This window comes from Giraffa tippelskirchi, chromosome 2 (assembly GCF_054371585.1).
Source record: "Giraffa tippelskirchi isolate mGirTip1 chromosome 2, T2T-mGirTip1v1.2.pri, whole genome shotgun sequence".
Lineage (NCBI taxonomy): Eukaryota > Metazoa > Chordata > Mammalia > Artiodactyla > Giraffidae > Giraffa > Giraffa tippelskirchi.
This window is the reverse complement of record NC_137276.1, coordinates 141,583,705-141,595,163: the sequence shown is the minus strand read 5'-3', so window position 1 is coordinate 141,595,163 and position 11,459 is coordinate 141,583,705. Positions and strand designations below refer to the sequence as shown.

The window sequence follows — 11,459 nt, the reverse complement described above, 5'->3', positions numbered from 1 at the left end:
ATATTGATAAAAATTTCTAACTTTTCATTTTCAACCTATTATGTATAATGCAGCTAAGAACATTCTTTTGTACATGTACCTATTTTTGTTGAAATAAATATCTGGGATTGCAGTTGTTTGGTATTAAAGTATGCATATTTTAAACCATATAGTTTAATGCCCAAGCATTTTGTAAAGTGATTATACAATTTACAATCCAAAGAGCAGTGAAGGGACTTCTCTGTTTCCTATTTGTGCTAAGCAAATATGGTGCATGTGCAATGGTATCTTATTAGAATTTTCTGCATTATGGATGAGGAACATTTCTTAATAAGGTTATTGGCCATTTGGATTTCTTCACTTGTAAAATGCCATTTTTTTCTATAGAGATGTCTGATTTTTCAGACTTTCAGTTAAGTATATGTTCTGGATATGATTCATTTATTAGTTGTATAAATAGCAAACCTCTACTCTGTGATTTTCACTCTCTTAATGATGTCTTTTCATGACTAGAAGTTCTTAATTTTAATGTAGATTTATCAACCTCTCCCACTATAATTAGCTTAAACAAGGTAACATGTTTAAGCAATCTTTTCCAACCCTCAGATTAAAGATACTCTCCTATATTGTCTAGTAAAATCTTTATAGTTTTACCTTTCATATTTAAGTCTATAATTCCCTTGAAATTCATTTTTGTATAGCAGGAGAAGGCAATGGCACCCCACTCCAGTACTCTTGCCTGGAAAATCCCATGGACGGAGGAGCCTGGTAGGCTACAGTCCATGGGGTCGCTAAGAGTCAGACACGACTGAGCGACTTCACTTTCACTTTTCCCTTTCATGCACTGGAGAAGAAAATGGCAACCCACTCCAGTATTCTTGCCTGGAGAATCCTAGGGACGGCAGAGCCTGGTGAGCTGCCGTCTATGGGGTTGCACAGAGTCGGACACGACTGAAGTGACTTAGCATAGCATGTGAAGAAATCAATTTCCTTCTCTTCTGGTTTTAAAATAAAGATACCCATTTTTCTCTGCACTATTTATTGAACAGACTATCTTTTTGCCAAAGTTTCTCCAAAGTTTTAAAGTGCCACTTTGTCTGTTTATAGATTTTCAATTACAATCCATTAATTTATATCAATACACCAATACTTCCAACACCTCAATGTCCTGATGACTACAACTTTATAATAACCTTGTTTCTAATAAAGCCAGTCCTCTCACTTCCTCAACCAAGTGGTTATTCATAACTCATGTATTTCCATATAAAATTGGAAAATTGGAAAACAAAAATTACATACAAACATACTTTGTACTTTGACTGGCTTTGTTTGAATCTACAATTCAATTTGAGGGAAACACTGTTCAAAAGCAAAGGAACTAATCCATGACTATGATATAATATCTCCATCAAGGTCTTTAATTCAAGTAAATAAATTCCCATACCTGTCTCCTGAGAAACCTGTATGCAGGTCAAGAAGCAACAGTTAGAACTAGACATGGAACAACAGACTGGCTCCAAATCAAGAAAGGAGTACGTCAAGGCTGTATAGTGTCCCCCTGCTTATTTAACTTATATGCAGAGTACATCATGAGAAATGCTAGGCTGGATGAAGCACAAGCTGGAATCAAGATTGCTGGGAGAAATATCAATAACCTCAGATACGCAGATAACACCACCATTATGAGAGAAAGCAAAGAAGAACTGAAGAGCCTCTTGATGAAAGTGAAAGAGGAGAGTGAAAAAGTTGGTTTAAAACTCAACATTCAGAAAACTAAGATCATGGCATCCAGTCCCATCCCTTCATGGCAAAGAGATGGGGAAACAATGGACAGTGACAGACTTATTGATGCTTTTGAACTGTGGTGTTGGAGAAGACTCTTGAGAGTCCCTTGAACTGCAAGGAGATTCAACCAGTCCATCCTAAAGGAAATCAGTTCTGAATGTTCATTGGAAGGATTGATGCTGAAGCTGAAACTCCAATACTTTGGCCACCTGATGTAAAAAACTGACTCATTTGAAAAGACCTTGATGCTGGGAAAGATTGCAGGCAGGAGGAGAAGGGGATGACAGAGGATGAGATGGTTGGATGGCATCACCAACTCAATGGACAGGAATTTGAGCCAGCTTTGGGAGTTGATGGACAGGGAAGCCTGGCGTGCTGCATGCAGTCCATGGGGTCACAAAGAGTTGGTCATGACTGAGCAACTGAACTGACTGAAGATCTTTTACATCTTGTATTAGATTTACACTTAAGTATTCAGTAGGCACTCTTTTCCTTTCTGATCACAAAGAAGATGTTGCCAAGGCTTCATCATTAAGCAGGACATTCATTATAGTATTTTAGTAGATAACCTTTATCAGTTAAAGGATGTTCCATTCTACTCCTAATCTGCAAGAAGTTTGATCATAGCAGACAAATTTATCAGATGTTTTTCTGCAACTACAGAGATAATATAATTTTTCTCCCTTAGCCTATTAGGAAAATATACTGATAAATTATCTAAAATTAAAATAACCTTGTGTGCCTTGCATAAACCCAACTTAGTTATATTATTCTTTTAATATATTACAATATCTTATTTGTTAAAAATTTGAAATATTACATGTATTTTCACAAATAAGACTCTTTACGACTCCATGGACTGTAGCCGCCAGGTTCCTCTGTCTATGGGATTTCCCAGGCAAGAATACTGGAGTGGGCTGCCATTTCCTTCTCTTAGGGATCTTCCCGACCCAGGGATCAAACCCGGGTCTCCCACATTGCAGGCAGATTCTTCACTGTTTACAGATTCCTGCCAGGGAAGCCCCAAATAAGATTCATGTTTCTTAAAATGTCCAAGGTTATCCAGAACTCATAAAATAAGTTGGGAAGTTTCCTTCCTCTATTAAGAATTTGTGATTGGTATTAGTTCTTCATTAAATATTAAATAGCATTATCCAGTGAAGCCATCTGGGCCTGGTGATTCCTTTCTAGGAATAATTTTAAACGTGAATCCACTTCTTTAGTGTTTATAGGAACATTTATATGTGTTCCATTTCTACCTATATCAGTATTAGTAAGTTATATTTTTCTAGAAATATGTGTATGAGAATTATGGTATTTGACTGAGCGACTTCACTTTCACTTTTCCCTTTCATGCACTGGAGAAGGAAATGGCAACCCACTCCAGTATTCTTGCCTGGAGAATCCTAGGGATGGCGGAGCCTGGTGAGCTGCCGTCTATGGGGTCGCACAGAGTCAGACACGACTGAAGTGACTTAGCAGCAGCAGCAGCAGCTGTGGTAATGAGTTCCAGTTTGCTCACATCTCCCTGCATCCACACTCCTGGGTAACAGTACCTTTCACACTGACTCTAAAGCTCCCTTTAAAGTTAAAAGTAACTACCTGCTACATTTTGCCAATGAACATCCAGTACATTTCCAACTTCATGCCTTATCTCACGTCATTTCCTCTCCCTGGAAAACCCACATATTTGGAGGTAATCAAGTTGTTGTTTAGTCACTAAGTTGTGTCTGACTCTATGCGACCCCATAGACTGTAGCCTGCCAGGCTCCTCTGTCCACAGAATTCTCCAGGCAAAAATACTGCAGTGTGTTACCATTTCCTTCTCCAAGGGATCTTCCTGACCCAGGGACTGAATCCGTGTCTCCTGTATTGGCAGGCATAGTCCTTACACTTAGTCACCCCAGGAAAGCCCAGAAAAAATGCTAACATACTTATAAACACAAAATTTTATATAAACTATCATAGCATTCACTACTTTCATTCTGCAAAGTAGTTTCCAGATTAAAGACTCCTAACTTACATACTGCCCAATATTAATAGAGGGAGGAATAAGCAAATAAATACGGAAACAAATACACAACAGAGCAAAGGTTGATAAAAGCATTCATACTGGCCTCTGAAATTTTGTATAAAAGAACTGTTTAAAATATGAAACATAAAATATACTTGAGTTTTAGGAATTTATTTACAAAGCTCTTCCTAATACAACTGCTTTTAAAATATAGCAATAAAGCATCATTCACTATTTAAAAGTGGTACATATGTGGCATAGAAAAAAATCCATATAGTCAGTTAAAGTATTACAATAGATAATTGAAAATTGTTAAGTGACAAACATTTGCAATACTCCCTAAACATGTAGGAAATAATAATGCATTTATTCATAGGAACTTGATTATTTTGTACTACTATTAAAAAAAACCCTATTATGAAGGATAAAATCAGAGTTTGAAAAATATTTTACAACAGCAAGTAAGTGTATTTCAATTTTACATTTAATTATGAGGCTTCAATAAAAATTCAACCATACACATATCTATCCATTTTACAGCAGATTAGCCAACTTAGGAATAATTTCATAAAGAGTATAAACCACGTTACCACAATCTCCCCATGGTCTTATCTTTCCAAATAAAATTCCACACACTATCAAACTAAATCAAGTGACCAGTGGCTAAAATCACTATAAGTATACTGGCCCTTAACAAGTATATATCAGTACCATGTTTGTGCAAAATATATTTGATTTTTTAATCCTTTTGTCCTTATCTCAATTTGCAAATATATTCTGAAACCACCTCCTTGAACTGTTATTCTTTTCAATAGTGGTAAATCTTTCAAAATCCCCATGCGATATCTTTATTTATAAAATAAACTGCAAAAGGAGCAGTTAAATAACTAAACAGAGTATGTGAACCAAGAACCCACTCACTATTCAGAGATCTATGCAGGTTTTCATTTGTGATATCACTAAATTTCTGAACTAACTGAGATACACATTTATTTCCAAAAATTCATTCATGGACACTATACAAAGAGATTTACAGCAGTACTTGGCATCAACCAATAAAATTTATTTACTGTATCATATGGCAAAGTTACTAATATCATGAATAACTTAAATGACTGGTCTTCAACTGGATTCAACAAAGAGAAAAATTACACCAAAATCAATATAACTTTTTACATGAATTAACTCAAAAAATGTCAGAGGTTAAACTTACTCTTTCAAGAAAAAAATAAAATGGCATAGTTTAGTGTTATCTTCTTTCTAGCTTTCACCAAGTGTTAACATTAAGCAGCATTTAAGTCAGTTTCTTATTTGACTATGAGGTGTTTATAACTTTGTACAAATTAAGATTTATTTTTTAAGCTTCATATCAAATGAGTTGTAGATCTACTTAAAGTATGGCTTCTCCTTTCAAAGAAGGCAGGAAGACTGACAAGGGAGGGAGATGGGATGCCCTGTAAAGATAAACATTTTATACTTAAATATTTTTTCTTTTAAGTAAGATATAGCTTAGTATCATACATGCTATTTTTGCATTTTACAAATTATCATAACAAGTAAGACATCTGAAAATCTAAACTCTTTAAAGAAATAGAAACTTAAAATTAGGAGGGAAGGGTTGGGAGAACACATAACTATTTTAGCATCCTGAAAAACAAGAAAAATGGATAGACTAGTTTACTACATATTAACTCAAATGAAAGAGATATATGCTTACTGCTAGTAGTGGTACTTCTGTAGATATTGATGATTTAGTGTTTCAGGTGTCTTTTTAAAATTATAAATTAGAAGACAAATTTTTGAGGTTAAAAAGACAAACCACAGTGGTTTCTTCTTAATCATAAGCAGAATTAAGAAGAGTAAAATTACTTCATGGGAAATAATTTTCTAAATTAAAAGCCATACACTCTGAAAGAGTTTTTATATTATGTGTGCAACCCATATTTACATGTGTGTATGTATGATTTTGCTTCATATAAAACCGAGCAAAACAGCAATGCTTCTGATAATAGAGATTACTAACATACTAAGCTGTCTAAACTTTATTATTTCAGAGTGTCAAAGTTAAATATCATCAAAATTTTTAATAACAAAGAAACAATACCAAAAAGTTAAGAGGGGATATAAATCAAAACAAATTATTATGAAAAGCACTATTTTAACAGACATGAATGGTTAACTATTTCCTGGAGAAGGGAATGACAACCCACTCCAGTATTCTTGTCTGGAGAATTCCATGGACAGAGAGGAGCCTGGTGGGCTACAGGCCATGGGGTCGCAAAGAGCAGGACACGACTGAGTGACTAACACACACAAACTTAGAGCCAGCAAGGTAGCTGTAAGTTCTCATCAACACGGTTTGAAGAGTTTAAAGAGCTGGGTTGGTCAAGTATTACCATTCAAGTGACAGCAAAGCAATGATTTAAGTAGATAGTATAAAAGTTTACATTTTCCTCAGGTAAAACCTTTATGATTTGCCATATTAAAAGCATAAATTTTACACAAATGTCATAATTCTAAGATTAAGAATCATATTTGGAATATAAATCCACCTCATAGGACAATTACTAATATTTTAAAATAATTACTTCCATAAATAAGAAAATCTCTAATGGGACTGATTTTTTCAGGCCTTGTGAGTAAATTATCTTGTAAAATAGTTTTATGTGCCAATAAACAAAGAAACTCCATTAAGCCTAAGTTGTTGGGATTTCAAAGCAGTTATAAAGTTGTGAATTCAAAAGTCCTCATTCACCTAATAAGTGATTCAGTGGAGAAAAATATTTTCTTTTTTCACAATAAATACAAATTTCAAATAGCTAATAAGCTCACATTAAACTTCAAGAGGCTTGTTTCCATTACTGGTTGACATATCTCCTAATTCTTCACAAATATCAAAGATGACTTGGATAGAACTTTTTTTGAAATTTGAAAACTCAGAATTTCCTTCTAGCATCTTTGAAAAACTAGCTCGTGAGGCAGAATGACGTACAGATCGAAACCAGGAGTTTTGAGAGCGCCCACCAGTAGAGTTTGAGCGCTGAACATAACCATGCTTAGTAAATCCAATTACATTGCTTGTGGAAACAGAATGGGTAATCTGTTAGAACAGAAATAAGCAATTGAGAAGAGGACAGGAATGTCTTAAAGATACGTTAGGTACTTATTTATATTACTTACATAAAACTGGTAAAGCCATAAGTAATTTTTATTAATTTTCCAAAAATTTTCTATAAAATCCAATTACCTTCATTTGAAAAGCAGTAATATTTATAATAGTTACAACAGATGCAGGAAATAAAAAAGGGACAGAGCACTGGGCTTCAGAAAGCTTACAATCTAATTTTAGTAAATGAATGCTTACTATATTTTTGTCAATTTCAATACTTCTTTTCATTAACTAACTTCTTTGCAAACATTTATACTATCAACCAAGTATGATTTCTCTTCCATTGGAAGGTTAATCTTGATTACAAATCTATATAAACATACTCATATTAAGCTGTAACCTTTGATGTATATTAACTAAAGACTTAACTAGCTTTGTAAAAAATAAGCTATTGAGCATTATGTGCCTTTTTTGTATACATTTTATATAATTAAAGGTAATCATTTATAAAACACCAAGGTGTTACCCTTGTGCACCTTGTGTATATTAACTTACTTAATCCTTACAACTACTACTTTAGATTCATTTTATAAACAGTGAAATTGAAACAGAAAGATCTTTAATAAGCTGACAAAAGTCATACAGCTAGTAAACAGCAGAACTGGGATCTGAACTTAGGAGTTTCAGAGTTCCTGCTTTTAACCACTACTCAAACTGCCTCTGAGAAAATAATCACATCATATATGTGAGATAGAGTGTGTGTATTTACCCTTTACAATAACACCATAGGGTAAGTACTCCTTTCTCTCATCTGCAAATTGGGGATAAGAGAAAATAGGAAACTTGCTGAAGGACATATAGCAAAGAAATGACAGTCACTTGCCTTTGTTAATCTTAGAAAGTTATATTAAAAATAATTTTTACAAAGGACAGATACATCACTATTTAGTGACAGTAATATATGTCAGAAATGCCCTTAATATTAATTAAATGTCTAATAATTCTGACACCATTGGGAATTTGGATTGCTCAGGAAACATTTAAAAATAAACACATGAATTTAGAACCCATAAAACCTTTTGATACTCACAACTTCAGTGATTATCTATTCACAGAAATAATAAAGGAAATAAAACTGTCTCTGCTATATTATTGGAGCCAATCTATAAATAGAACTATCCTTATGTACATCAGTAAAGTGATAGGCTAGACCAAAACATGTTGCTTTCTTAGAGATTAACATCTCAATCCCAATAAAATTTCATATCAAATAAACTACACCTTAAAGTAAGTCTCTAGTTCATTAAGTGAGGTTTTCTAAGTTATCTTAACCCAACAATGAGGTTAGATATATCAAAAAAATTAATGGAGATATTAAGATTTCCACCTTTAAAAAGTCAACAAATTTTATACCAACTCGATAAATTTGAAGTCATTTAGCCCGTTAAATCAAAATCACTTACTGCTAATGATGATGTGCTAGCCAGACGACTCATTACATGCTTCTCATTACTAGAAGGACTACTTCCCTCTGCTGAACTTTGGGATGTCATAAGAGCCCTTAGAAGAGCTCTTTTTGGAGTTTTGGAGAAAGAGAATGCTCTTGTAACCTAGAATTAAAACAAGATACAATTAATTTAACAGCCTAGATAAATCTAATATAATTGATTAGAATAATTATATGTAAAACAAAGCCAAATTCACATTAAAGGTTTTTCTATAAAAAATATAGAGGAATTCTGCCATATACCAAAAAGTATATGGCAGAATGAGAATCTCTGGACAAAGCAGTGAGAAAATGTAGTACATTGTGGATTATTCCATCTTGCATTCATAGAGCACTAGTTCAGCAGGAGAAAGTAGGAGGGAAAATTTGGCATGAGAAGAAACCTTGGTGTTGTCTAATTCTGCTCTAATTCAGTTGTGAGATCATTGATCCAAAGCCACTTAAACCTCAGTTTAACTGAAAAAGGGTAGGACTTTATTTGAATCACCATTGTTAATGTTTATCTACTATATATCATTCACGTTAAATGCAGAGATACAATGATGGTTAAAGTATGCAGCCTCCCCTCAAAGGCAAAGAAAGCAACAATCAAAACCTTATAAACTGAACAATAGACTCTAACTGTAACTTTTACCTATAAAATTAAAACTCTAGTTCTATTTTTAAAAAACCTATTACCAACATTCTTGTGTAGTCCTGAACAACCTCGATAAGGTAAGGTAAGTAGGAAAGGTATCTTCATCATCAGAAGTCTGAAACATACTATGGTAAGGAACAGATCCCAGGTTTCCTGACTCTATAGTGTGCCCTTTGCTGAAAAATATCTAAGGCAATTTCTAACATGAATGCACACATACTTAAAACACCATCAGAAATATGACAGTAACTAGAATTGGAAGGGTAAAAGTTGTTACAATTACTGTGCCAAAGAATTCACTAAGCTTAACTATTATCTCTGCAGGATAAAAAACAACTTTGAAACCAAAAAACAACTTTGTTTTATGTACTACCTTTACACTGACATCTATGGCTATATTATTTTAATATACTCTGAAAAATACATTTTGGAGATATGGTGAATAATAATGTCACTGAGATTTACCTTTTTTGAAGTCTTTTTTATTGCTCTAGATGCTCTACTCAATGTACTGTCCATATCTTTTGTATTTACTTCAAAGGATTCTGGATCAGCAGTGTAAATAAGATTCTCCTGTTGAAAATTAATATTAATTTTTAAAATAATAAAATAAAAATACACAGCTGTTCCTAAAATCAAACCTGTAAGAACTTACATGCACACACAGGTGGTTATATAAATCAAACTACTCAAGATTTTTGCTGTGTTTGACATAACTTCTACTCTAAAATTTATTTATGGCCTCATAAGGTATATAATAGGACAAAAACTAATTTAAAAAATCAGACATTTTTATATTTTTTACAATGTATGTGTGAGTATAGAAATATTTTCTTTTCAACATGGCAAAAGTTCTCAAAAGAAAAGACACCAACTCAGGGCATTTTAAAATGTACTATTTGAAATGTAGGAGAGAGTTCAACTGAAGTCCCTGAATATCTGAATTTATAAACATTTTTTAGTAACAAAATTTCACAACTGGGAAGAATTTTGTGGCTTAAAACAGTATAAATTAGGATATAGGTTACATGTTTGCTGCCACCTTGTGGTTCATTTTACTTTATGAAATCCTTTCATTAATTGTTTATATTCCAGTTCTAGAATTACTAGCCATCCTATGGCTAGTAATTCAATACATTTTATTTTCAGCATTTTTCAATTAACTGTTTACACTTCAGAATCATAGTTATAAATTTAGAAAAGACTACAAAAGCCACCTAGTTGGACACTGTGATAAATTTGGAATAATCTCTATAGTAGGAAATCACTATACTGCAGAGATCCATTTTATATATGGATACATAGGACTATGAGAAAAAATTCTTCCTTATAATGAACAACTTTTTGGCTTTACAAAAAGCTGTCTCCATTATTTTCCTAGCCAGCACTCTGTTGTATGCACTAGTACTGTATTTCTTTCAATGAACCTTTGGGTGGAGCAGTCCTTTATTTATAACAATATATTCTTGGCACACAGAAATTTAAAAAAAAAAAAAAAAATCAAGGACCAGAGCAAGATGGTGCAATAGAAGGACATGGAACTCACCTCCTCCCACAGACCTATCTGTATGCAGAATAAAGCTCACACAATACCTGCTAAATGCTGGCAGAAGAGCTCATAAAACCAAAATGCAAGAAAGATCACCACATAACAGGGTAGGAGAAGAGAAAGAAAAGGAAAATTGGGACAGGATCTGTACCCCTGGGAGGGAGCTATGAAAGAGGAAATGTTCCTTGACACGAGAAAATGCTTCACCAGCAGGGGAGATCAGTGTGGAGAGAAAGAGAGCTTCAGAGGCTTGGGAGAGAACACAGCAACTAATCTGCAACATGTAGAACAGAGGGAGACCCATACAGAAGGCCCAGGCCATCTCACTGCAATCCTCAGCCTGAGAGGCATGTCTGCTGGTGCACACAGGTGCTCAGCTGTGTCCAACTCTTTGCAACCCTTTGAACTATAGCTCGCCAGGCTCCTTTGTCCATGGGATTTTCCACGCAAGAATACTGAAGTGGGTTGTCATTTCCTTCTTGAGGAGATTTTCCTAAATCAGGGATTGAACCCAGGTCTCTTGTGTCTCCTGCACTGCAGGTGGATTCTTTACCTTCCGAGCCATCTAGAAGGTTGGGTGCTAAACCTGGGCTTCAGAGGACAGACCTGGGGCGAAGACTGGAGTTGTCTACATGAAGACTGCCTGAAGGGGCTTAGAGTGTGATCCAAGCTGCAATCTGGTGCATGTGCAAAAAGGAGACTGGATCTGCCACTGAAGCCCCACTGTTAACTTGCAAACTCAAAGGAAGGGTGGGGCACAGAATAGCAGCCGCATTCTCAGTGTGCTCACAACAGGCCCAGATGCTCATTCACAGAGGCAAGGCTGCAATCCTAGCCAACTGCCAGTGGCCTTACAACTTAGAAAGCAGAGCTGAAATC

The 11,459-nt window shown here is 34.6% G+C and overlaps 1 protein-coding gene across 1 annotated transcript in view; it reads right to left on the bottom strand.

The window, feature by feature from the left end:
* Positions 1-5,103: 5,103 nt before the first annotated feature.
* Positions 5,104-11,459, bottom strand: part of ECT2 (epithelial cell transforming 2) — a 59,489-nt gene continuing 53,133 nt past the window's right edge. Inside the window, 5 exon segments of the mRNA XM_081570955.1 lie at positions 5,104-5,232; positions 6,611-6,700; positions 6,702-6,878; positions 8,351-8,497; positions 9,497-9,604. Coding sequence (XP_081427081.1) covers positions 6,656-6,700; positions 6,702-6,878; positions 8,351-8,497; positions 9,497-9,604 — 477 coding nt within the window. The 3' untranslated portion in view covers positions 5,104-5,232; positions 6,611-6,655.